The sequence below is a fragment of the Chiroxiphia lanceolata genome, chromosome 7 (assembly GCF_009829145.1).
Source record: "Chiroxiphia lanceolata isolate bChiLan1 chromosome 7, bChiLan1.pri, whole genome shotgun sequence".
Lineage (NCBI taxonomy): Eukaryota > Metazoa > Chordata > Aves > Passeriformes > Pipridae > Chiroxiphia > Chiroxiphia lanceolata.
The window spans coordinates 23,874,106-23,901,912 of record NC_045643.1 but is presented as its reverse complement, the minus strand read 5'-3'; the positions used below and the strand labels follow the sequence as shown (position 1 = coordinate 23,901,912).

Sequence of the window (27,807 nt, the reverse complement as noted above, 5' to 3'; positions counted from 1 at the left end):
CTATGTATTTCAAATCAAGACAACCACAGCTACCACATTTCCATGCCCAAGTCATTAGAATAGCAGATTTTTGCTTCAGAACTGTAGCAGAAACAGACTCAAAGGGCAGTTTTACATTATTAGCATGAGGCCTTTTATCTCACTATTTCTAAAGCGTTTGGGAATCTTTGTTAAACTACTCAGCATCGCTGAAGCAAAGCTACATCTGGCATGGAACATACCAACCAGCACCTCATAATGAGTAATGGGAGAGAAAAATCCAAGAGCCATGGAAACATCAGATCTCATAAGGAAAACCATGACAGCTTTGGTATTAATAGAGAGCAGACAAGGGCACCTATTTAAAGAAAGACCTGGCTAAGTGCTTGATTCATTCCCAGTGGCTTGGTTAAATTTGTGGAAATCAGTTACAGGTCTCGAAATTCAAGTGGAATACAGATGGTTAGCACATAACCCGAGCTCCCCATTCTTTCTAAGTCTAATTTAAAGGATTTGTTTTAGACTAAATTATTTGTGATCCTTTCTCCAATTTACTAAGAGGGAAGGATCACATAAATGCTCAGTTCCTATACTGTTCACTAAGCCCCCGAAACAAGGCCATTATAGACACATCTTTAACCTGACCTGACATGGCCGTTCTTAGCCTTGGCTTTGAAACCTCCCTCTTTCCCCAAGTCTTGACAAAACATGCTGCAAGAAACAACTTCCAGGGAAGCTAAAGGTGGGCTGGATCCTCGGTGACAGAGTGAGAGTTTAGTTCTGTTTATCATTGTTTCTAATATAATATGACAAGACAGTGTATAAAAGTGCATGGAAAGCTTTGAGAAATCTGTGGGTCTGTAATGTGATACACAGTTTTCAAAGCACTTACAAAATGTGCCCAGATGTATCTAGTGTCATCACTCTACTGACACTGGAGCTAGAAGAAACCCAAACTTTTCCCCCATCTGATTATCTCAAAAAAGCAGCAGAATGCCCTTGCAGTTACTGCCTGAACATAGGCTTTTACTTTAGCTGTCAGGTTTCCATCATTGAAGAAGGCAACTCAAGGAAGGAAATTTTATTTCTTACTTGCTCTTGAAGGCTTTGAGCCAGTGCCTGCTGAAGTTCTTGTTCTTCCCTCTCTCTCTCCATATCATAGTGCTGCAGCCAGTCAACCTCCCCCTGGGAGCCTTCTGGAGTTTTGTTTTCCTTATTCTCATCAAAATCTTTAGTTATCTCTGTGAAATTGGCAGGACCTGAGGAATCAGAAAGTACAGTTATCCTTTCCTGGGTCTTCTGTTTGTAACCAGCTAATTCCTCCTTAAATCACCACAATCCTTGCAGCACAGTGACATCTATTGACAGGGAGAGCTCATCAACCATAAAACCCCCCCCCCACAAGAGTCAAATGGAAAAAGCTCCAAAGCACAGTCTTATAACCATTTTAACTGGCACACAATGAACCATTTCATTAATCCCTGTACCTGTTCTCCTTTTAGCCTTTTATGTTCACTCAGAAACAGCAAGGTGAACTGAAGTAAGAAACCACACACCACTAGGTTTCTGCAGCCAAGAAGCTGACAACTGAATTTCTCTATAAGAAACCCTGGATTATAAAAATTTTCATTGCATATTATACCTTGGAGTACTACAGATGAAGCCACAACTAAAGCCAAATCATAGGCAAGATGGAGGAAAGCACAAACCTCAAGCACTGCTTAAATCTAGCACCTTTTTTCCTTCAGGTAGGAGACTCAATCTTGTGAACACTATGTACAGCTTTCAAGGTGCATGAAGATTATAATTTTTCAGTTCACTTTTAGAGTGAACACTGTGGTAGAAGTGCTTTACAAAACCTGTGGAATGAACATTCATTCAACCACTGCATACACCTCCTGCAGGTGCAGGACACTTTGATTCTCCCACTTGTTTACAACTGGATTAAGTGTCAGGACCTGCTCCAACTGCTATCATAAAGCAGCATGTGAAACTTCATAGTTTTGCCCTATGCAGACTTCAGTATCTGCTGATTAGTTATTAACAAGGATAATACATGGCAGGTCTCAGTATCTGTGAACCCTTAAACACAAAACCACCAGAACCATAATCCATCAGTCTAATCCTTTTAAGATGGAAAACAAAACATGACCTTTGAAAACTTCCAATGTATGAAGAAATACAGAACTTCTATTAAACACATAGTTTTTGCTTAAGTGCCACAAAAGAGCCTTCAAATAATTACATTGTACTTTCCAAAGAAAACATTGAGAGAGATACCTTTACATGGCCACGCTCTATCACAGCTCTCTCAAGTCACCATAAGCAACATTAGTGTACATAAAGGAGGGCACAAACCAGGCTGAGCACAGACTTAGTTTTCTTACACCCTGCCTTCCAACATCAAGGCTGTCAAGAGTTGTCCATTGAAACAAATGTAATTTTTGGTAATACTGGGGTATTTTGTTGTTAATATTTAACCTCCTGGCTCTTAGATGACAAGAGCATATTGTTGGTCTGTTTTTCCACACTAGCAGAATTTAAAATCTGACTGAAAGCATGTAGCACACAACAAACAATAAAACACTTATTTTTCCTTCAGTTAGCTAAAGAAAGACTCAATTTCCCCACACTGGTATCACACAGGCTCCTCCTTGTACTTAACGGTGTCTCTGGGTCAGAGGCCATAATTCACTTGTTGAATCTCTTATACTTAAGAGTCTACTCTCACATAAACAAGTAATTTTAGGAAAAATTACAGAGATATATTTAAATACATTAGTAACTAGTGACAAAATAACTGCATTTGTGCAGCCCCCACACGCTCTTGCACACTCGCCATGTGAACACTGCTGCCGTGCTGCCCAGGCTGCAACAGCTACAGAAATGAAAATATTTTCTGATTATGGAAGGATTCATTTCTAGGACACGGCCAAATCCTAGTACACTGAAGTCTGGCACGGGAATCTGTAGAGGTATGTGCTAATCAATAGAGAAAAAAATGGAAATTAACCCCAAATCAGAGAGGTGACAGATATACAAGGAAATACATTTTCACAATTCAATGAATTAAATGCTTTATACACATGGAAACTGTAAGAAAACTCCGAGGAAGTCAGAGAGTTTCAGCAGTGCACTTGCATCCAGTTTCTGCCACCAGACATTACTAACCTGATGCTATCAGTAACCTGCTTTAGCCAGCTGTAGTCCAATTAAGATGGTTACTTTGTCTTACCTGAGTCTAACGCTGTTCTGGGCTTCTCTATCTCCATAGATTCCAGGTTTTCCGGCGATTCTTGAATTTCATCATCTCCAAAACCAGTGTCTGGGCTGCTTGTGGGCTTATCTTCATCATGACTCAGAGACAGAGAAGCTTCCCTTTTGCTAATCTCTAAGACAGCTGCTAGCAGCTCATCTTCGCTCATCCCATCAAAACCAGCATTACCCAGCTCAGGTTTATCACCCTCCATTTTACTTCTTTTTGAACCCTAGAGATGAATGGAGTTATGATTAAGTGCTTGAATAAACAGGTATATAACATCAGCTTTACATTTCTGTGGATTTTTTTTTTTTAATTTTATTAACCCCAGGGAGCGAGAGCTTGGCTCTGTCAACATTCAACAGACAGTTATACAAGACTCACTGGAGAGACAACCTTTGTAGCTACACTCACTCCAAGGAATAATATTTAAATATAAACTACAACCAGTTTTTACAGGCCCTGTGGATTAACATACACAAGATAACTCTTCCCTTCTCCCTCCTTTCCTTCAACACACGTTCCCCCTTTAGGTCCTGATGAATGGTCCAGAAGCCCCTGGCAAGTCAGTGCTGAGATACAAGCAGGGAAATTGCAAGTTTGTTAACAAGTGATGAAGCAGCAACATGAGAGTAATTGAACTTGAATATAGGGATGGGAGGATAGGAACTGAAATCAGGCTGGTATGAATAGCAATTAAAATTAGGTTTGGTGCTGCAGACTTGCCATATGACTGCAAACCAAGTAAGAAAAGAGTTAAACAGAGAAAGGGAGGAATTATTCTTTCCCAGGGAGAACAAAATAACTTTAAATTGGAAGAAAGAAAAAAACCTTTAGTCTTAATCTGAATTTTTTTATAGTTATTTTCCTAAAACTGATGCTCATCAACTGCTATAACCACAGTGGTTTGCAAATAATAATTTCAATAATTTTGATATTAACTATTAATCAGAGGTTAACCCCCAGGTATGCATATTTACACAATTATACTATTCACCATATGCTTAGAAATGAAGTAAGATAGAAACTATCAGAATGTACTTCTCCAGGTCTTATTCCAAAGTGCATTTGGATGGATCTCAGAACTTTGTTAAAATGAACAAAAATAAATTTTTACTACATTTTAGTTAAATACAGCAAGCTTTTATAGAGCAAACATTTTGTATTAAAACTGCCTTATCAAACAAGATTAGCAAATGAATTAGCCAACTAAACTTCTTGTTCTAGACATGATGCCCTCCAAGAATTAGAAGTGACAAATTCAAACCTCTCTCCTCACACCTATTCACTCCCTAAATAAGGAAAGCAGAGTACCTGCTATTTAAGCTTTCTGATTTCTCTCTCTGCACCTGTAGGCTACCAACATCAAAACAGGTTTAGCTCTTCAGCAAACCCTAGTTCCTGGTTTTCTGCCAACAACTACCACTAATTCAGTGGTCAGACTTTAAAGACTTGGCAGCATCTGTGCATTATTTGAATATAACTTTTCTACTAGACATTATTTGCATAGATTAAAATAGATAAGGCTTTAAGACAGGCTGCTTTAAATAAACATTTTTAAGAAGTCATTCAAAAACTACTACATCTGCAGAGGCAGAGATCACAGGAATTTCAGCTCTGCCCTGTTTAGCTAGATAACTGCTATTTGCCTCTACAACCCACAGCTGTATATAGATGCTATTCCAGCCGTTCTCCCACATGGCAGGGGTGTTTTGCAAGCAGTGCCTGGCAGGGGATGTCCTGGCCATACAAAGTGACTGCCAAGCTCTTAATGCTTTCCTCATCCACATCTGCTATGAGAATCACATCAAGGAAAATGGTGCAGCAGCAGTAATGCCACTTCCAAGGACCAGGACGAGGTCCTCTGGGACAACACTGAGAAGGTCCGAGAATGGTGGTTGGTTGGTCAGATGGTTGGTCGTGCCTGTGGTTGAGAAGTGGCCAACGTGCATGGCCACAGGATAACATCATTTATGTGGAATCATCACCACCACTGCCTCTTTCCCACAACAGGCTGTAAAGCCTGTAGTTAATCTGTTATTCAAATTAATAGGCTTTATTCCCACAATTTCTACACTCAAAGGGCTTGTGCGATAGAGACTACCCGCTGTTCCTCACAAACTGAACTCAAGGAATAATAAATTAGGACAGCTTGAAACACTTTTTCTATACATAAGAGGGACTTCAAAGACAAGCTCATTTCCTTCCCCCAGCCACAGCCAGGTATAGATGTGCCATGCAGGACAGCAGTTGCCTACCCTGTTCCTGAGACCTTCAGAAAGGGTTTTCTGCTTTTTCCCAAAGCAATCCATTCCATTCCTACACATCCTGAGCATCAGAAAGTGGTCCCTAATATTTAATCTAAAAATTACTTTCTGCTGTTTAGTCTATTACTTCTTGTTCTATCCAGCATGGGCATGGAAAACAGCTCAAGTGTTTCTATTAGCTTAGGTTTCTCCTTAAACTAGGGACCAAACTAAAGACCACTTGCCTGTACTTTCTCCTAAAACCTTCCTTTCTAGACCTTTGACCATTCATGTTCCCTTCCTCTGGCCCCTCTCCAATTAATCTGTAACTCTTTTCAGTCCAGAACCCAAAGATGGATTCAGAACTCCAGCTAAAGCTCAATGCTGAGGAAAAACAGAGTTACTTTACACAACATGTGGGCTATGGCTTTGTCTAGATATTTTTGCTTTCAACCTGCCTGACCTTGTGTCCTTTCATGCCCCTTCTGAAGGTCCACTGCCTTCCCAGCTGTTCCCATCCCACATTTACAGTTGGTTAATCCTGCTAGGATTAGCACCTTTAGCCTGTTCCTACCGAATAACCCCTCCTATTTTTATACAGTTTCTCAGATTTGTCAAGATCATTCTTACCTGTAGTTCTGAGCTTCATCAAACTAACAGCCCTTCCCAGCTCTTGATCTACTGAAAATTTAATACTCAGTATCTATTTTATCATTTATTAAATACTCCCCTGGTTTGATCTTCCCATCAGATCAGAAACTGTAGATATCTTCCTCTTGTTACTTAATGCTATTCATCCAGTTTTATATCTGTCCTTTAATGTCATAATCAAGACCACAAGTCTCTGCTTGATTAAAATAACCCTATGAACATTGTCAAAAACTTTAGAGAAGCAGAGATGCCGGACACTTGTCCTAAGCATTAGGCCTGCAACAGTCTTAACAGAAGAAAGTGGTACTGCAAGATAATCCTCTAAGCTGCTTCTTTTCCCTTCTGGATCATCATTCCTTCCCACAGAACTCATCAACCTGCTAATACACTGCCCTGACAGAAGCAAAAAAAAACAAAACCACTTGGCAACATTAACACTAGTCACAAGGAAGAGCTCAAAGGCAATTTGAAGTTAACTCTGCCATTACACCAATAAGCTTGGTCTCTTCACACTTCTGTGGGTCTGCCTCCAAAGGCTGTTAGCTTCAGATTCTAAAAGCATTTAAAAAGCCACACTCGAGAGGGGACACAGATTGGATGTGCACAAAATTCTCTCAACTGAGTATTTTGCTTAGCCCAACTTGTACTGGATCTAATTTAATCAAGGGCTTTACTGCATAATTTTATTACTGACAGCACATTATTAGTGAAAGTTGCCCAAAGGACTGACCAAACTGCTAAGCAGCTGGTACACATAAACTGAAAACTCAAATGCATTTGCAATGCAATTACCTCTGTTCCCTGTGGGAACCCAAGACAACTGTACAGAGAGGTCAATTAGCAAAGCACTCCCTTCCAGCACTGCAGTGCTAATTAGGAGAAAAAACCCTTATCTGACATCAATTTCACTCACAGTTTATGCTAAAAAACATAGACCAGACATGAGTACATACAGGATCTAGTACATGAAAGTTTGTGGGGTTTTTCCCTTACCTTTTCTGGCTCTTCTTGTAGCTGTTGCTGATCTCTACTTTGTATGTTACACAACCTTTGGCTATGGGCAACAGAGCGTTTCAATGGCTCATCATCGCTGTCAGAATCTACATAGAATGTTGCAGAGCTCTTTGACTTGAAAGTGTATTTTCTGTAAATTAAAAACATGGCTATAAAACTCCATAGCACTGTAGCATCGTACAAACGTGTTTCAGAGTAACCACACTGTACAATTTATGGAACAAACTGCAACAATTGATAGTGACAATGTATTAACACAGTAGGCAGGGTTTTCATTTTGCTGGGTTAACCGACGTATCTATTTTAAGCCTGCAATAGCAGCTTAGAACATTAAAAGTTACTTAGTGTGTGGCTCTTGCTTTTAAGGCCAAAGATTCTGCACTTTTATTACCTCGCGATCCCAGACGGTCATTTGAGTCAAGATCACAGTAACACCTAGAATTTGGCATAAACCATTGGACTTCTCAAGTTTACTAAGTTGGACAGAGGACTTCCCACATCACTACCAGGATATGAAAAGTGCAAATCTGCACAAGTTTTTCAGTTTTCCTCTTTGCTTTTTCATTAAGATAAATTCTTATTCTTCAGAACAGAAAACAGGAGAGTCTGGGGAAGTCACGATTTCTGCTTGATTAGTAAGTCTGGTCTTTAAGTACTCCACAATCCAAAACCATCCAGTGTGATATCACATTTTCACTGTATTAGAAACTGGCCTTTCAAAACTGCCTATAAAACCCTATGCCCTCTCATCTTTGCAAACAAACTTAAGAAACTAACCACCTGTTCCCAACACACACATTTTGGCTCCATAGAGACAGAACAGAGAAAAGAGCTAGACTGCAGAATTTAAAACCATTTTCCTTCTTATATATGTGACTTGCAAATACAAGCATAAGCTAGTTTAAGATAACACACACTGACAAATTATCTATACAAACTACATCCAGCTGTCATTCTGATGTTCAGCCTTCTGCCTGAAAAAAAATCATCTTTGCTTACCTACAAGTCCCCAAAGGTTCTCAAAGGAAGGGCTAAAGTGATCATGTCAACTAGGCAAATTGTACCACTGATGTTAACTTCACCTAGCATGTAACACCAATAAAACTCAGATATGAAAAAAGACAGTAGCTGAAGTAATTTACTACAATATTAAAAAAAAACAAAAAGAAAAAAGAAAACAAATACAAATGGTGGAACTATTAAAAAAAAAAAGAACTAGAAAAGTTTAAAATGCCTTAGAAATTACACCCTGAAACCCCAGGCCACGGACATTTCAGAGCTATAACTCACCTGCAAGGTGTGGAAGTGCTTACAGTACAGGAATTCACCATTTGGGAGGCTTTCAATGGACGGGAACTATTAAAAAAAGCAAAGTATTTATTGCAGCAGTTAAAGTCTTTAAAAAATAAGTGTTTACTTGTCTGCTATGCATGCAAATTCATGACCAAAGAAACAAGCAGAATACCATTATGTACTTGCTAATTGCATAATTTACAGTAATAATTTCATCATGCTATAAATAAACAACAGTTGTTCAAAACCATATATAATCCTTTAAACTTGATTCACTTCTTAGCAATGCACCCTTAGGGACAAGCTCACAAATTAAAGGTTCTGGGCTCCCATGTCAAGACAACTCATTCCTTATTTTTTATTCCCACCAACACTTGAGTTCCTGCTCCCAAACCACAGTCTCCTGCTGCTGTCTGGATCAGCCAGTTTTCTGGCATATCCCATGTCTTTGTTTCTCCTCCCTTACCTAGATTCTTCTAAATAAACTTCCTGCTCCATTTAATCCTTTTACCGGCTCCTCCAAGTCCATCAGTATCACCACACACCTATCCAACAGCTGGTAGCCAATGCAGAAATATTTTCTAATCTTCCCCCTCAAACCAGGGCTGTTTCTCTCCAGCCTAGTTACCCTTCCACTCCCTGATCAATCACAATGGTTGCAATGACTGAAAAAACTCCAAAACATTGGAAAGCTATTTGAAACCTATTCTCAAGTATTTCTGCTGTGGTCAGCATAAGCTGTTTGTTATGTTTGAGATAAGCAAACTCTTGAGAAACATTCACTTAAATCTCAAACATCACTGAATGTTTGGTACAACACCACCTGCCACACTGCTGAACATACACACCAGATGTGTCCTAACCCACTAGGGATACCCTGGCTATTTCACTAGGCAGGGGCTACAGGAGACCCAACAGTTTCTTCTTCCTTATTCTGCCACAGACTTCCTATGTGACAACTGGCACAATTAATCTCTTTGTCTAAGGACAAGCAGCTGTACAGAAATAACTGTCACAGGGAAAAGGAGAGAGTATTTTCAGCACGTGAAGTGCTCAGATACTACAGTGACACAGGAAAGACAATGAAAAATGAATGACAGCACAGGAGGTGCAAATGGAAATTAGCAGAAAAAGGTAGGATGTTATGTCTTCTAAGCAGAGTTAAGCACGTTGTGAAGGGAAACATAATCCAGATCATTTTAGACTGAGAGGCACACATTTTAAAAATTACTAACAGAAGCGTTCTTAAAAAGAATATAAAGTTATTTTCAAGGATAGTGGAGAATATTAGCTTACCAAGTATTCTCTAGATAACGCCCAACCACCATGCCCTACTGCTTTTATGTTTCCTTTCTGTACACGTTCTCATGATGGCATCACACACCTGAAACTGCGTAATTTTAATGTTTCCTTGCCCAGACATCTGGTGGAGGAGATCTGACAACTACCTACCTTGTGGCATACGTGGTTAACATGGCATGCACCAAAGTTGTACACTTACATGGCAGAATGGACGCTCCATCCCAGCGTCAGTGGCAGTCTGGTGCTTTCCGTACAGTGGGAAAGCAGGGTTAAGTATCTTGGAATAACCACCTGCTGCCCAACTTTATGATTGAGAGACAATGCTACATTGAAGCTGTATCGTTTCAGATGAAGAATCAGGACCCTGAGAGAGATGAGAGAAGGACAAATGTTAATTTCAAGAAAAAAGTCAGAGAAAACCTATTTAAAATCCAAGTAACTCTGTTCACCAAATGCATTCACCTGGCTAAACAAGATTATTACTTTGGGGTGGTAGGCAAACACTGTCCATCTCTTATCTGGCAAAACACAGGTAATTCTGTTCCTGTCCATCACTCAACTTCGTGCAAGTTGCAGACCATGGACTCTGACAACTCAAGAGGCTTCCTGCTTTGATGTGCATCACCTTGCTCAAGTAGAAACAAGCAGCTCTTACCAAACGCATTTCTACTACACAGTGAGAGGTAGGAAACAACTGAAATTTTATCATTATAGGCAAGAATGCTAGTAAATCATTCCCAGAAATTCAAGTCTGTGATGGAGAGGTCACACAGCTGCCCAAAACTGAGGAGGAACTGTGCCCAGTGCATGACGTGTACTTGGTTTATCTGTCATGGCACTTTCTCTTTGAAAGAACTTTTGATCACAACAGTATAAGGAATCTGAAAAGGCTTCTTTACACTGAATCTTCTTCCCTATGCTGCACTTTGTACTGTCTACTTAAATCATGCAGATATATTATCACTTGTGTTGTACTAACATTCAAAAACTTTCACAAGGGTTTAGCAGTGCTTGAATAAATACCCCACATAAGCAAAACACGAGATAAATATCAAGTTACTGCTTTCAGTATACCTGGGACAAGGACATAGGTCTGATAAAATAATCCAAGACTCTTTTAACTTTACATGCCACGAGGTTTACACCCCTATCTCCAAGCACTTCCACCCTAAATCATGAACTAAACCCAACCTAGAGGTGAAAAACTACTGAGCATTCCACTAATCCTTGAAGTGCCATGCTTACTGGGAGAGAAAAGCACAGGAAAAATTAACTGATCAAAGTTAAACCCTCTACATACTGTCTGGTACTAATGCCTCCAACTCAAGTCCTGCCCATCAGGTCAGCTGAGCACAAAATATTAAAATTCCAGAATATATTTACTGTTTCTACTTCGTTCATGTCCCAGAAACCCCAAGAAAGGGGGAAAGGGAAAACTCAGTCCTCCTTATGTATGGACAGGGAGGAAGAAAAAAGCATTGCAGAGGGTTCCCAAGAGAGATTCTTTAGAGGAAAACTGAAGAACAGGATGGAGGTGCACCTGCAGACAGTAGTCTTTGTCATAGGCTGACCACTGCACATGCATTTCCCAGCTTTACTCTTTGAGGGACTTCTGCTAGCACTTTTGTAACATATCCTTCCAGCAAGGAGAGGAATGGGTGTAAACATTTACCTGGGAAGCCTGTTGAACTTGTGTGTGACAACAGCAGACTTTCCATTGCACTTCTCACAGGAATACTCAATCTCCTCAGCCTGTTGAAGGGAGCAGAGAAATCATTACTGGAACAAAACACATATTAAACAGATCTCAGTCAAAAGCACATCGCTTTTGGCTGTCAAAACGACTCTTCAAAATAGCACTAATACTTAAAATTATAATCATGTTCAACATGACCTAATAAGAGGGCATCTAGTAAGAAGGCAGGTAGCAGGGTCTAAAATTTGACAATATATCCACTAATACAGGTGGAATTTTTCCTGTAAGTCTGTTGTAGACCAGTGAATAAGCCACTTGTTAAAACAAATTAGCTTCCAAAGGGAGTGGTCAACCTTGTGAGGTTTACAGTTTTTCTCTCCCTTACATAGAATTTGGTGGTTTTTTTCCCCTAATAACCTATGGTGGAGAATGGTGCCAGGAAATTTTCTCCCTCTTGTTCAAAACTTCTGCTTTGTTCCTCAAAAGCTATCCTCACCTAAACTCATCAATGATGTGCTGCATGAGAGTAGCGTTTTGAACAGACATCAAAAGGGGAAGCATCACTTTCCTGAAATTACATGACTTGGCCATCAAACATTTCTACAGCTCTTTGCCTTACATGAGGCCAAATGACATCACTACAATTTTAAGAATTTTTTTAAATCGTCAGATCTCCATCAGCTTTTAGAAGAATTACCCCGTCAATTATTCTATCTGTTGAAAACGCTATCTACATATGGAGAAAAAACACAAGTTTGTCTTGAGATATTACAAAATACAACACTAATTCACAGACATAAGGCTCATTTTTAGCCTTCAGGAACATCACCTTGAAGCTCTACTTACAAAACAAGCATCCAAATATTACAGCTACTTCTTTTTTTAATTGTTGTATCTGCATGACCTTTTTCCTTGACCTTACCATGCTAATTAAGGCTGGTACCTAAGCTGTTGAAGCACCATAGCCCAGGAGAGGAAGTAGCAATTCCTGAGTGATTATCTCAATCTGACAGCCTTTATATTTGTTTATACATCAACCCTTTCACCACAAAATGGAGAAGTTTACCTATTTCACATCAGTATTGTAAGGATCAGTTAATTTCTGCACAGCATTTTACAATAAAAACTCTTGTATGCTATTAATGGACAAACCTCAAGAAAGTGCAAAGTTCAGCTGTACAACCAAAATTTACATATGGGACATAACCTACACATAACTCGCAATGAATAAAAAAACACCTCCTCAAACTACACACCCGAAAAAAGAGGTCAAGAGAGTCCTGGATCGATCGGGAAGGAAGCAATTTCTTTCTTCGAGGAAGGTCAATGGAGAGATCATTAAACTGTTCTCGTTTAGTGACCGTTTCACCACACCTAAAAAAGAAACATGCTTATGCAAGCCTGAAAACTTAATGACAACTTACATGTTTTAGGCTCAAGTAATTTCCCGGTAAATATATGCCTCTTGATCATCTTAATTTTACTCATCAAAATGGAACTGTTTAATGCTTATGACAAAGTTGGATCTTGGAATTTCTTTTTGATGCTTCAGAAGTTGAAACATTTGTGTAAAGATAAGAACAACACCCCTCAGATTGCTTTGGAGAGGCAACTGATCAGGTATACTCAAAGTGACTGCTTTGTAGCTGAACACCTCTTCGTTCGCCATTCTTAAGAGAAAAGTGAGACCAGTCCAGCAGAAGGGCAAGACTAGAAATGCTTTCAAACTGTTCCTAGAAACAAAATAATAAAGCCCATCTAAAAAACCAAAACCAACAACCCCCCTCTTTTTTCTTGCGCTTTTTTAAGGCAAAAATAAAAAAGACCATACAGTCATTTGTCTTCCACAAGTGTTACCTAGATGCACTTTACTTTTAATTGTTTTATGGAACTAATGAAGTATACACAAACTAATATTCCCAAATATCTGTGTTCATAAAAACTCTGGAATGAAGCATACCACATGGAAATCTACTGCACAGGTCATATGCAACGAACGCCCATATATACTGCTTTACATCTTTTTCCACAATAACACAGAAATACAGAAGAAAATGCCGTTCCCTGGAAGGCCTTAGAAAGAACAAATTAAAAACATGGCTTCCCTTTTTTTCTTTTCTTTCTTTTTTTTTTAAGAGGAAACATTACTTGGCTGAAACCCCCTTTTCTCCCTATTCTCATACAAGTGGTACACAATGAGCAAAGCACAAAGGCTTTCCACTGGATATTTAATGAAGAACTAGGTGGTACGAGACTGTTTAAAGAAGGTCTGTAGCAGCAGCTAGTACGGTGTCAGCTTTACAGCATTTCTAGATCACAGGATGTTTTTCTAAATATCTAGCTTCAGATAAAACATAGTTCTTAATTCTGGCTTCAACCTGCAGATGAAGTCACGTCACATGGGAACGCTTCCTAGTCTTTTAAGGTAAGCGTGATAAAAGCTGTCAAGCACACTTACATTTTGCAAATGATAGAGTGCTGAACCTCAAACTCCAAGTTACTGATAACCGGACACGTATAAACTTTGGTGGCTGAGAGGTCATCAGAAGCTCGTCCTGGTGAGTTATCCTCATTAGGGACTGGTTCACTCTTCCAAGTTTTGTTTAACTTTTCCATGTCCTCCTTCAGCTGATCCAGACACTGGCTCAAGAACTCATGTGCATCCTAGAAACAGGGTAAATGCAACAAAGTGTTATTGTACAATTTCATTCAGTATCTTTTCTCAAACACACACAGACTGGGGAAATTATGTTTAGTTCACTGCATTCACCAATACTAAGGCAGTTCTGCTCTAACAAGCAGCAGCAATCACTGCCATTCAATCAAAAGCCCACGTCACTGTCAAACAGAGTTGAAGCTTGACAGACGTTCAATGCAGGCCAAACACTGAACAAATTACACATAATTGTTTCCAGGCAATATGGTACTTACATTCTGCATGTACCCAGAAAATCTCTCTGCAGTAGCTGAAATGGCACTTTTCACCTTCTTGAGCAGCTCTTTCTTAACCTCAGGGCTGCAGACATCCTTTTTAGCGAGCAGATGGGCAAAACGTCTGCAGAAGTCAAGGCAATGAAACATTGATTGGTTTTCCAGGACTTCAGACAAACGAAATATCTCCTTTTAAGAGCTTCTAAAAGCTTTACTCCTGTGATAAGTGTTTCAGGTGTTCTGTATGAAAATATCTCATATATAATTAATCTTTTCCATTTCAAGTACTTTGAGAACTCATTTGAGGCCATCATCAAACAGGACCCAAATGAACAAAAAAAATATCCACAGTCTTTAAACATAAAGAGAAAAGCCTTATGAAGTTCCAAAAAAATATTTCTGTTCTATCTTTTACAATGAGAAACCCCCCCCCCTCCAATGCTTTTTGAAAACATTTGCACTGATGGGAGATATGAAATCACATGGCAGCAAAATAAGTAGCACAAAATCATTAAATTCAACTTGCATGGTCAGATGGTTTCTATTTATGTTTTATTTTTAAACTTCCACTCAGTTTCAAGCCTTACTTCTTTTGGCAATAAAAACATTACAACAGAGTAGAGAAAAGCTATAACAAAAAGAGCCATGAGGAGTTCCTTGGTTCAATCTATGGATAGCGTTTCTGGCAGTTTCATTAAAAACCTGTAGAAATTGACTTTACCTGTGCCTCTCAGCTAACTGTGATTTAGTTATATTTTACAACTGTTTTACAATTGCACAGGAGATATACACTGAATATATTCCAAACACAAGTTTTGGTCATACTACATATGCGGGAAGGTGATAGGAAGATGTCACATTTCAGGACTGAAAAAAAACCCCAGAGGTTTTTTTGCAGACAGAGAAAACCTGTACAATCCCCTTACACCCCAAACCAACAACTAATACTCAGTTACCCAAAGAATCTGGTTAGTTCACTGCAGCTCAACAAGTTTCTGCTACTCTACTGAGCTCCAGGAACAGTGTGTGCTGTCCTAACCCTCTACAGTTGCTCAGTGAAGCATGTTAGGAAACCACAATGCAGTTGATAGGCAGTCACTGTTCAACTAGAAAACCAGTCATCAGGTTAGATGATACACCCAAACCAAGAGAAGCCAAAGTAGATGCTTTTAGCATCAACTCTGACTTGTACTCCAGCACAGGATCACACACTGCCCTCCATCAGAGGAATGACAGCACAAGCAGCACCCACACAGTTTACCAGTAGGTATATGGGGCACAACTTTCAGAGATCTTTCTACAAAAACTAGGGAAAGGACATTTCAAGAGGCATGTGGAACAACCTCTCATCCCAAGTAGTATAGAGAGAGTTCAAGAGGACACAGTAAAAATAGAAATTACCCCAAAAGATATAAAAAACTACGAAAGACAAATGGTTCCGTTAATCCTGCATCTTAGTGACAGAAAAGAAACAAGGTACACAAGAGCAAATATAATAAAAACCCCAAATGGCAGAGAGAGTGGTACATGGAGCAAACAGCAGCTTGCCTTATGGAAACTGAATGGCACAGCAATTCAAAATTTCAAAGAGAAAAGAGAGCTGGATATTCTACAGAAGCCTCTGGAGTTTCTTGACATGAGGTTTGACTGAATTAAGATCTCATCTGAATTTAGAGAAAGATTAAGTATGCAAAGCTTGAGCACTTCCCACAGCTACAAAACAAAGGATATTTTCCAAAAAGGCATAAGCCCTCACATACCAGGTGAAGTTAGTGAACAGCTTAAACCCTAGCTGGCAAAGTTTTAAAAAAAAGGGGTTTTTTTGCAAGAAGTTTTTTTGCAACTAATTTATTTTGCAATTTCTTGCATTTTCTTCTGAAGTGTTTTACTCTGCCACTAGAAATACAGTAAAGGTGGCATGTAACTCACTATTACAAGTTTTAAGAGCCTACTTCCTATTTCAAAAGTAAAGCTCCAAAATACAGAGGGCTCTAGGAATCCTTTTATTATCTATACATGCAAATGACCCTCTATAAAGGTGTCTTCGCATTACAAAACCAGTTTCTCAGTAATGAAGGAGAAAATAGCCTTACCAGGAAGTGAATTTTACCTGATAAGTGCATTGAGTGGAATTTTTTTCCAGGGAATACCCTGTTTGAGCAAATCATTAGCAAAAGACTGAATTGAAAACAAGGACTGTAGAATGGCATTCATATAGCAGGTGTTTCCCAGGTTTGAAAATCTGAAAAAAAAGATAAAAGAAATTGAACATGTTAATGTCTAATGATCAATGTGCAAACTTGCCAGAGTTAAACACAGCACTACTAACATGTAGGACATTCACCACAGCTGATTCTCACAGAGCTTCTTACTGGAGCTGTTCTCCAGCCCTCCAGACTAAACTGAAAACACACAGGAGGCAGCATTTACCAAGAAAGCACCCTTGAGTTTGTACAATTGAACTTTTAAAAAACGCATATATATACATAAAGAAATGAATCACCATTAAAGGAACATGAATCACCTGAAATTATCATATCTCTAAAATTCTCAAGAAGTGATTTCAAGGATACCTATTCTCCAAACTAGAAAAAGTGTTCCCGCCTCAGTGTTCATAAATTTCAGGATTATGTTTTTAAGTAAGTAATTGTAACAAGAATGTGCACATTCTGGTGGTCAAAGTGTGCATGCTAGATAAAGAAAATTAAACTTACCCTTGCAATTGTTGTTGAGGATGGGTGGAAAGGGGCACTCGGGGTTTGTTCCAACCTGTGTAATCTTGATTAGATCTCATTTTTTTAACAGAAAGAGGGGCAGGCTGAGAAGAAAATCCCAGGCTTCTTTTGGCTGAAGAGGTCTGGCTGGATACAGTAGACCTAAAAACATAAAAAGGATAAGAAGGGTATGATTTCTAATGCTCTGCCTTGAAGAACTATAGTCCATGACACTGGAATTGCATCACTTCAGAAGACAAGGACTGGTAAAGCCACACAAAATAACTGGCATGTATCATAATGAAATAGAGGTTTGAGAGAGATAATTTCTTTCCAGAGCACTTAAATATTTAGCTTGCTTAAACTTCCTTACATCCACAGATGTGCACGCAGCGTAACCAAGTCTTTTGTCTTTTAGATATTTAACAATTCTCTACACTGTTTGATGAGAGGAAGAATGACTACATAGCATGAGATCACCACTCCCAAGATATGCTAAAAATTCACATCTGGGCCAGAGTCTTCATTATCAGCCTCTTGTTCTTGTAACCTAATAGCTCTGGACCTAAGTTCCTTACATTCAAAGCATGGACAATGCCTCCTTTCTTCCTTGATCTTGTATCTCATCTATCTGGGGCAGAGACCAAGAGTTTGATTGCACAGCACCTAACACAGAAGAATCCCAAGCTCAGCAGGATTCAGGACTACTAAAATACTGTTATTAAAATACAGAACTGCATGCCATTTATCTACTTGGGAGAAATGAAAACAGGGATTCAGACTAAGTTCCAGAGTTTATATATAATTTGAACCATCTAGAGTCATTCACAATGACTATAACAGACTTGGGTGATTTTATAAAGTCTATTGCAAGCAGTAACTAGAGTTTGTAGATGCAACCAGTGCAATTGCAGCCACGCAGAATATCTAGATCATGCTCCTGAAGGAAAGAATATGCATATAAGCACCATGTGATCAACACACAGGAAACTGGAGAGCCTAATTCCTGGGAAACAACTGCCATTTGCTAGTGAATCAGTCCTACCTGTCCAGGGTGGAACTACCAGTGGAGTACTCTTTTGAAGAGGACCGACTACTGTAAAAGGATGACGACTGCAGTGGTAAAATACCTTTAAAACAGAAAGAGAGGCAGGAGATTTTGTTCCAGGTTACACAGCTACTTATACAACTTGTTTGAAAGTATTTAGTCAAAAGGTTTAAAAATCCTCGAATATTGTTTTCCAGAATTGGTTGGGAGATTACTAACACATATACTTACAAGTACTAATGCAAATATTAATCACATGTGAGTAAAAACATGCTGGAGTTTGAATTGAATTTAATACCATAATCTCCATCAAAGCCCAAGTGCAACATGAAATATTATCAAGTCTTTGAATGGTCTTAACTACCTGAAAATTAATACCTATCTGATTCTTGTTCAAATAGACAAGATACACATAACAGAAAAGTCAGTACTAATTTCCAAGACAGTGCTCTCGAAATTCAACATAAATACTCAGGTAAATATGCAGAAGTGAAAACAGCTTCTCTTCCCACTCCCAATTCCATAGTAAATTACTATATACTTGGGGTAAAATATGACTATTTCATCATTATGATATCATTGTGCCAGATCCTGAGACTCTTAATACCTCAGATGGTGCCACATAAAAAAAATGCTCTCAGGAGTCAAAAAGTCACCTATTACGATGAATCACAGTGTAATTTAGTTTGGATAATGAACAATCATTTGCTTCTCTCCCAGCTTAAAGTGGTTTGAGCCACACAACTTTCAGAAATGCAGATATATGAAGGAAGTTTACAATACTGTTACTGAAACTTGCAGGTATATTCTAGGCTCACGGACTCTGACTCTTGAAGAGCAAACCAGATTTTCATTCAGAGGTAAACATTCACCTTACTGGCTGCTCCAGCAACTCATTTGTGCCATCACAGCTGCACTAAAAAAAGAATGCATCCACCAGCATTCTCCATAAAAACAAGATCTTGAATGCATTTGTCTTTATGGAGAAAGAAGCTAAGTATTTATTCATAAAACTGAAGAATGGTGCTGCTTACTAGCTTATCTACATACTGTCAATATTTCTATATTGTCTATAAAGCCTTCTCACACGACAGTATCCAAAAGAACTTTGGTACAAACAGGACTAAAGTCCTGGTCTCAAAAAGCTCCCCCTGTAACTTCTGGGGAAGATATAAGGAAGCAAAAATAAACAGTAAACCATAAAAACAGAAAAAAAACGGCCTACAGTTCACACAGGCATTAACAGCAAAGGGAATGTTTAAAAATAAACATGAAAGAAAGCAAAAAGGAAATCCTTAGTTGTTTACAGAAATTCCCTTTCAAGGCGAAGGGCAGCTTGGAGTGGAGTTTGAAGCTGCTTGTTTGGGCTGGCATCAGCACCCAAGAACAAAGGTCACAGCCATACTAGAGCAGGACAGGCTTTCCAAATGAAGGTGAGTTGTTTGCATCACATGTATGGCTCTGAAGGAAGCAGGAAAGTTAGTGGCATAGGGAAAAGAGGTTAAGTAAAATCACTTCTGCAGCAACTTGCTAAACCAATATCAAAATCATAGTGGTCAAAGCTAGGTATTATTAGGCTTTATTTTTTTACCTGATGTCCTATTTTCCTCAGCCTGCTTCAGATTCAACTGTTTTTCTCTGCTACTGTTCAAGTACTTCCATGCTGGATCACTCAAGGCTTTATTATTCCTATACAGATAGAAGAGTGGAAGGCAGTGCAGTTATGGAAGACATGGGATACTCCTGCTTGATATTTACAACTTGTTTTAAAGCATTTCTCTCCTATCATCTTTGATACTTGACCTTGGAATAGTAGAACCTCGCTCACAGGTAAGTTTAACCAATTTATTTAAACAAGTCCTCTTACTCACATTTAAAACACACGGAGCTTATTCTCCAAAGTGCAATTTCCCTTTACCAATTTTGTTTTGAAAAGGGTCAAAGCAAGTTCAATAAAGAAGGTATCTACTGCTATACACATATAGCACACAAGACAATCCTGACATGACTAAAGAAAGATGACACAAAATTTACACGTTCCGGTTCCTGCAAATCAACTGCTAGAGTAGTTTGTATTTCCCTTATTAACCCTGAACACATCCCTCAAATCAAGCATCCAATGTGTTCACAAGTTGACTGGCCTGTACCATGTGGTTGAGGGCATTCTTTTCAGAAAAATGTATCCTTATAAATGAACAAGGAGTTTAAAAATCAGAAACAACTGTTACTTACGTTGAAGAATCATTCTCTTTGGGATAATCTTCACTCATTTCCGAACCAGGAGGTTGTGTTCTTTTCCTCTTCTCACTGATGACAGAAAAATTTGTAAAGCGGTTAGTAAATTACTCTCTTCCAAGTGAATGGAACTCCTCAATGCTCTCCACACATTTTGCACCCATCTTCTGCAATCTCCACTTTTATAACATACAGAGAAGAATCTGGCCTGCCCAACTCTTAAGCCCTAGTGCCAGTACCAGTCAGAGGCTACAAAAGCACGTGTTAACACCCTGTTAAAAGTAACAGCAAAACTAGAGGAAGAAATACATTTCCTTCTTATGTCTCAGTGTACTGAGTTCCACTGCTCTACGAAGAGCTAAATTTTAACAATATCATAAAGAGGATAACCCTCCTACCGATTCTCCAACAAGCCCGTTCTGTGAGGGACCGACGATGCAGCAGATGCTGAAATGTTCACCCTGTTGCTTGGTGTCCCAGCTCCAGCAGAATTCTTAACAGAGCCTCTTGCTGGGGTGCCCAGCACCTTGCGAAATGTATTTTCCTCCTTACTTTCCACAGTCACTCTTTTGGGAGGAGTCTGCAAAACCCAAGTGGAAGGGGTCAGGGAGACGACCCAAGAGTGAAAAACAGGACCATCTCTAGTCCAAGCTATAATTTACACCACTGCTTTGCTTGCTACAGCGTAGCATCCAAAAGAAGAGACATGCTATCTCTATTAGATTCAGACAGCTTAACACTAACTAGACACAGCTAAAGTTTTGACTGTATCATGCAAGTAGTAAGCATGAAACTCTACTGCAGTAACCACTTTCCTTTTCTAATGCTAAGTCAGCTGAACTTTAGTTTTTAAAATCTCCTTTACAATCTTTGACACTAGGCATGACCCAAGGCATGATTCCTAACTATCCCCAGATCAATCCTGGGTTGTTTAATAAAAGTTTTTTTAATAAAAAAAAATTAAAAAGCAGTATTAAACCCCATATAATTAAAACAATGCCCTGACAGCCTTGGGACAAGCAAGCCTCGTGTAATGCAATGGAAAGGGCCAATAATTGGTTGATTAAGGAATGTTGTTCAATTTTAGACTTGAAAACTAAACATGTCTAATCTCATCAATGTATACATAGCCTTAAGTTTTTACTGTGAGATTGCCTTTAAGCAACATGTAAAATTTGTTTTGGAACAATGTCAGAAATAGTCTCTTTCAGGGCAGTAATACATGTATATTCACAGAGATAACAAAGTAAATTAAAGTTGGTAGATACATCAAGAGATCTGGGTAGAAAAGGAAGAAAAAAATATTTTGAAGGAAAACCACTTCTGGGGAAAAGTGTGAAATTTACACAAAAATGTGAGCAGAATGCCACAAATTCAGTAAATTTATTCTGATACAAAGGTGGGTCAGCAGCTTTTTGATCTGAAGTCTGCTAAACTCATTAAGACCTATTCTGACTAACACATGGTTAGCCAATACGTAAGGTGTTCAGCATAAAACAAGGGGAGATTCAGAACTATGTGAGAAGCAAGCCTTAATCATGTACTTTCCTTCTATTTCTGCTTCTTCTCTGCCTGATAGCTTATATGTGAAGGACATATTCTGCCTTCCACAGCTAGACACTGACCTTTCTTACTCATACAGAAGATATGGCTCCTTACAAACAAGAAACACCATTGCCAACCACCCTGTACACATTTATTCCAAGCTCTCTAGATTACAAAGACTTTCGATGCAAAGTAAGTATTTACAGTGCTATTACAATATACAATAAGAGAATGAGATGAAGAGAGGAATAAAATAAAATTAGAGAGGAAAAATTTGAACAGTTAAACAAACCTGGTTCTCTATATAGGAGAATTGCCTGTTAGCTTCCTTCTGTGTGGTTCTGCTGCCCAGCACACCTCCAAAGCTGCCAGATCCTTGAGAGGGTTTCCCAGCTGACAGGAAAAGTACACAATATTTGATTTGATTGTCATTTAAGTGATTGGCATTCCTATTTGTAAAATGCTGTTTAGCTGGAGTTGATTTTGGAAACGACATGCTAGATTTCTTGCCAACAGACTACAATATTCTGAGTGCACAGACATAAGCACATGTTTATGGATATTGGTCATTTAGTCACTTGGCAGTAAAGTTTCTATCCTTAAAACGAACAAAATGAAATAAGAGGTAAAATGAAAAGCAAAGAGACTGTGCATGTCTGATAAACAGACAAGCATTTTTCAAATACCATCATACTTACAACATAAACAAATCCTTTATGTTAATCTCTGCTTATTGTTCAGCACAAGAAAGGTACAAAAAAAAAAAATGGGGTTCAAGGCCAGATGCTTCTTTCTGAAGCATTGACACAAATGCAAAAAAAAGCCAGTAACACAAGGAGAAAATGCACAAAAGATGTGTGCTGGTTTCAGCTGGAGTAATTTTCTTCACAGTAGTTACTATGGGGTTGTGTTTTGGATTTGTGCTGGAAACAGCGTTGATAACATAGAGATGTTTTAGTTATTGCTGAGCAGTGCTCACACAGAGTCAAGGCCTTTTCTGCTCCTCACACCATCCCACCCATGAGGCAGCTGGGGGTGCAAAAAAAGTTGGGAGGGGACACAGCAAGGGCAGCTGACCCCAAATGACCACAGGGATATCCCGCACCGTGCAGCGTCATGCTCAGTATATGAAGCTAGGGAAGGAGGAAGGGAGGCACAGTGATGGTGTTTGTCTTCCCAAGTCACTGTTGCATGTGATGGAGCCCTGCTGTCTTGGAGATGGCTGAACACCTGCCTGCCCGTGGGCAGTGGTGAATGAATGCCTTGTTTTGCTTTGCCTGTGTGCACAGCTTTTGCTTTACCTACTAAACTGTCTTTGTCTCAACCCACAGGTTTCCTCATTTTCACTCTTCTCATTGTCTTCCCAACCCGACTGGGAAGAGGGAATGAGTAGCCATTTGGGGCTTAGTTCTTGTTGGGTATGATTAAACCATGATGATAAAAAAAAAAAACCCAACAACACAACACTGCTCCACTCCAAACTGCTACAACATGATTTACAACAATTGCACTTACCGGTATGAACCCTGTCCTGATGGACTGCATCCAAATACATCCGCATTTCATTTGCATCTTTTAATGGCACCTTATCAATAGTCAGGAAGCTGGTATCCTTTAGTGTTAGCATCAGGCAGCACAGTTTTCTGCCATTTGGTCGTAAGGTCACAGTTTTAATGTTATGGCTTAGCTGAAAACAAGAAAGTGACCATAAAGATAAATCCAATTTTAAAAGGCCAAAACACTTACAAATTCAAACAAAATACTTCAAATAGAGAGGGTAAGAGACACTCACACCAAAATACATCTTGCTGCACTTCAAGCAAACATTAAACCTCACAGAATTAATGCAATCTGTGATCCTGGCATCTGACAGAACTGAAAAGACAGTATCACTATCACTCAACAGTCCCTATGCTCCTGGGTAAGCTTTCTGAAACTTGCTTTCCTATTGAGTGTGGCATTTCCAAACATAAAGGAAAAACGACTTCATAAAGTCCCATTTTGCTAAAACTTCCACATCAAGTTTGAAGTATAATTTCAGATGGGGAAAGTTTCAAATGTTAAATACAAACTTCTACTCACTTTACAATTTCCTCTCAGAGAAGACAGATTTGACATGGCTTAAAAATTTTGCTGAGGCAGTAAGTCAGTAAGAAACATGCTTAGTCTGTATGCAACATTATAACAATTAAGTGGTGTCAAAACTTTCAGGATTATGGATGAGCATAAGAATAATTTTAGTAAGAATTCATTCTCCTTAATGATGCCACTGCTACTTTATTATAACCGTATTTAATTGTTACTTCATGATAAGTCACCTCTAAACTGGCTGTTGGGTAAAAGCTCTACTATTTACACAGGTTGAGGATAACTCAAAAAGAGCAAGATAGTACAAGACGTCCTATTGTCCACCAGCACGATTTCTTTTTTTTCCATTAAGATCTCTAGCTTCTTGGAAAACCAACCTAGACACAACAGGAGCTTGTAAGAGAGGCTGGTAAGCCACCTGAATCAGAAACGAAGGATTGGTTTTGCTGGGAATGTTGCACTTTGTGCTCAGTCCTTGTATTTTGGGTTGGTTTTTTTTGGGGTGGGGTGTTGGGGGTTTGTTTGAGTTTTTTTTAAATATAAGCTAAAAAATGTCTTCAAAGACCTAAGAATTGAATAACGGGCTCCAAGTTTTTCACCCTCTCTTAAAATACTGAGCCCAGTGCAGAGGTATTACAGTTACTTCACCATCTCAGTGCAAAACAATCCATTTCAACTCAAAATGCTGGCATGAGAGGACTCCACCCCTACTCTCCATGCACCTGTTATGACTCAGTCAGTGTCACAAAGTCTTGGGAAGGGGGGTAAACAAAGTATTTCTCTTAATACAGATCTAGCATCTCGGACAATTTAGTCAAAGCTCTGAAACATTATTGAAACATATCATCTGACATAAGAAAGTTGATGACACACCAGTCACTGCAGAAAGAAATATAACCCTGGATCCATCCAAATGTTCCATCACAGAAAACTAAGAAAAAAGGCAGGGAAATCACCCACAGTTCTCGCAGAGCAACTTGTCAAAAAATAGGGAATGCTACTTCTAAAGCAAGATTATCAGGAATTTGTCACACCTGAAGTGCACGTTGACAGCCTGGGGCCAGCTGACACAAACTACACCAGCCTGCAGCACAGGGGGCAGGCAGCTCTCCCTGCCTGCTGCTGGCTCCCAACAGTGCTCTCGTGCCAGTGGCCATGTGGCTGATGGATGAACGGGACCAGTAAGCAGGTCCTGATGAACAATAACCACCATCAAAACAAAAACAGTTGGTCTAATGATGCATCATTTCCTCCTTTTCCTTTGCTGCAGTCTTGGCTGCACAGTGCCCTATCACCCCCTCCACTAGATCCTGCACCCAGTCCTTTCCCCAAATTCACATGAAAACCCTCCACCGAGCTCACAAAGAGATCTGACAAGTGCCAGAGACAGCAGATGTGAGAAAACTTGCCCCTCTAGGCCATGGTTATCCGTTCTGTAGGCTCATCCTCCCCCTGGAACCACCCTTCCAGTGGCTGTCACAATGCATCACTCATCCAGACAGAAAGGAGTATGTGAGAACAAGCACCCAGGGAATGCATGAGTGGCAGAAGAGACCACCCTCCTCAGGAGTAACATGGTCCATTGTTGGATTAAATAAAACTTGCAGTCACAGCATCACACAGGCAGATGATTCTTTTCAGGAGAAGGCAAATGATTCTTTTCAAGTCTCCAGCAACACAGGTGGGGACTATCCCCAGCTAACGATTTCCTCACGCCTTGATTTCAAGGTAACACAGGCCTCCAGATTCTTCGCTGAGACTTTGCAGCACACTAAGGCAGCAAAACCTAATCTTTCAAAAATAAAGTGAACTTTTCTCCACAGCGTCCACACACAGAAATAAATGGCTCAGAGAAAGGCTTGGTGAACTGATAAAAACTACTGATAAAGACCAACAGTGGCACGCAAAAGCAGAAGCCAACATTTACATCAGCTGAGGCTGTTGCAAAGTTGGTAAGATGGGATTTTTTTTTTTTAGTCCAACTGCTCTTGTATCTTTACATATTTTTAAAACATTATACGTTTCTTAGAGAAAAAAACACTTCTCTTTTGGTTTGGAGCATTTTTTCAGAGAAGCTAAGAAGCCTGAACCAAAAATAACTATAGAATGAGAAAAATTCAGGCTGAATATTTCAAGAGCACCTTTAACAGTGATCTCTATCTGCATTTAAAACCGAAAACAGTAACAACCACTGTTCAGCAGAGCCTTGTATAAATAAGCGACAGGCTACCAGTGTGTTAACAACATTACACTTCAGTTGGGAAAACAGCAAGTACAAAGTGTTCAGGATCTTCACCTTTAGATAAGGCAAATGTGCCAGTAACAGAAAGGTTACAGGTTCCAAAACTCTGAAACATGATCCACAATGCTGTATACTTTAGTAACTTTTCTCTGCCTTTTTGGTTCTTCCCATTCAGTGGTATCTTGATGCCGATCTTGCCAAATCCTTTAACAATACTTGCAAATAAATTACTGGATACCTATACAAAGAGATTAGTGTTCAGGAAACGAGGAACAAGAAAGAGTGACACAGGGAAGTTTGTGTGACACTTAATAGCCTTGAAGAGGACAGCTGTTCACAAGAGAGCACAATCCACACACTGTTAAAACAAAAGCCTTAATATCTGGCATACCTGAAACGTCTTTGGAATTCCTCCAACATTGTAGTGAACTACTAAACTCACTTTGTTGTCCTTCTCCACAATTTCAAAGCTCCCTTCTTTCCATTTTGTAATCCCAGTCTGCATGCTGCGCATTCGGACGGGTCCGTGCACCTTTAACAGAGCCATGCTTTCTCACAGAAAAGAGCTAAAAGAACAGTTGTGCTCCACCTGAAAAACCTGTTAAGAAGGAGAAACGTATAACTCGGCAGGCCAAACAGTGGCTAAAGGGAGACAGAAGCGTGGCTTGAACTTTCCACAGAAGTTTGATAAAACCGTTTTACTGCCACTTTTAAACATAGCGAAGAAGAGCTGGACAGCAGCGAAGGGAACTTAGATTAACAAAATCTCTCCCCGTCTGGGCAGCAATGCACTGATTCCTCATTGCTGAAAGCTGAGCAGACACAATTCCAGACACAAAAGTCCTCGAAAATCCTTAAAACAACACCAGCGGATTTAAGGAAAGGAAAAGAAAGCGCCCGAAAAAAGTCGGTAAGAAATGGGAACCAAAGCTTCGGAGGAAGCGCAAGAGGGAGAAGGAGCTCCTTTCGGACGGCGCGGCACCCACGGGCACCCGGCGGTGGACCTCCGGCTCCTCCCGCTTCCCGCCCGGGAAAGCACCGGTGCGAGACACAGCCCCGCAGGTCCCAGGCAGCTCGGCGGGGCGCATTCCCGACAAAACCCCGATGGAATGAATGGAGCGGACCCCGCGCTCAACCTCCCCGGCGCTATCGGGGAGGTTCCCCGGGGCATCCCGCGATCGGCCCGGCCCGGCCCCGGGGGCGGCCCCACTCCCCCGTGAAGTGGGTCCCATTTCCCTCCCGCCGTCTGCCCGCCCGCCCGCCCGTTCGCCCGGGGGACACGGGGAGCGCCGCCCAGGCCGGGCCGGGCCGGGCCGCTCTGAGAGGAGGCGGCACCGCGCGGCGGGAGGGGCGCGCAGCCAGAGGGAGCGGGAAAAAGTAGGAGAGGGAGGAGAAAGAGGAGGAGGAGGCGGCGGCAGGGGGGGTGATTCGCGGTACCTGCGGTCCCGGCGGGTCCCGGGGTAAGGCCCGGGGGGGGCGGGGCCTGGCGGCGGATGGCGGGAACCGGCTGCGGCGGCAGCGCGAGACGCCGCGCGACGCGCGCCCGCTCACGTCAGCGCGGCGG

General features: G+C 40.2%; 1 protein-coding gene across 1 annotated transcript in view; it reads right to left on the bottom strand.

Moving 5' to 3' along the window:
- The window catches only part of USP37 (ubiquitin specific peptidase 37), a 36,922-nt gene extending 9,166 nt beyond the window's left edge, over positions 1 to 27,756 (bottom strand). The window contains exons 1-19 of the mRNA XM_032693604.1: positions 27,681 to 27,756; positions 26,635 to 26,841; positions 23,429 to 23,600; positions 22,206 to 22,306; positions 20,767 to 20,948; positions 20,366 to 20,440; positions 19,725 to 19,822; positions 18,131 to 18,215; positions 17,086 to 17,247; positions 16,482 to 16,613; positions 14,372 to 14,495; positions 13,899 to 14,104; positions 12,697 to 12,814; positions 11,417 to 11,496; positions 9,944 to 10,108; positions 8,440 to 8,505; positions 7,129 to 7,279; positions 3,215 to 3,467; positions 1,072 to 1,238 (exon numbers count right to left, since the gene is read on the bottom strand). Coding sequence (XP_032549495.1) covers positions 1,072 to 1,238; positions 3,215 to 3,467; positions 7,129 to 7,279; positions 8,440 to 8,505; positions 9,944 to 10,108; positions 11,417 to 11,496; positions 12,697 to 12,814; positions 13,899 to 14,104; positions 14,372 to 14,495; positions 16,482 to 16,613; positions 17,086 to 17,247; positions 18,131 to 18,215; positions 19,725 to 19,822; positions 20,366 to 20,440; positions 20,767 to 20,948; positions 22,206 to 22,306; positions 23,429 to 23,600; positions 26,635 to 26,790 — 2,493 coding nt within the window. The 5' untranslated portion in view covers positions 26,791 to 26,841; positions 27,681 to 27,756. The remainder of the gene's footprint in view (positions 1 to 1,071; positions 1,239 to 3,214; positions 3,468 to 7,128; positions 7,280 to 8,439; positions 8,506 to 9,943; positions 10,109 to 11,416; positions 11,497 to 12,696; positions 12,815 to 13,898; positions 14,105 to 14,371; positions 14,496 to 16,481; positions 16,614 to 17,085; positions 17,248 to 18,130; positions 18,216 to 19,724; positions 19,823 to 20,365; positions 20,441 to 20,766; positions 20,949 to 22,205; positions 22,307 to 23,428; positions 23,601 to 26,634; positions 26,842 to 27,680) is intronic.
- Positions 27,757 to 27,807: the final 51 nt, after the last annotated feature.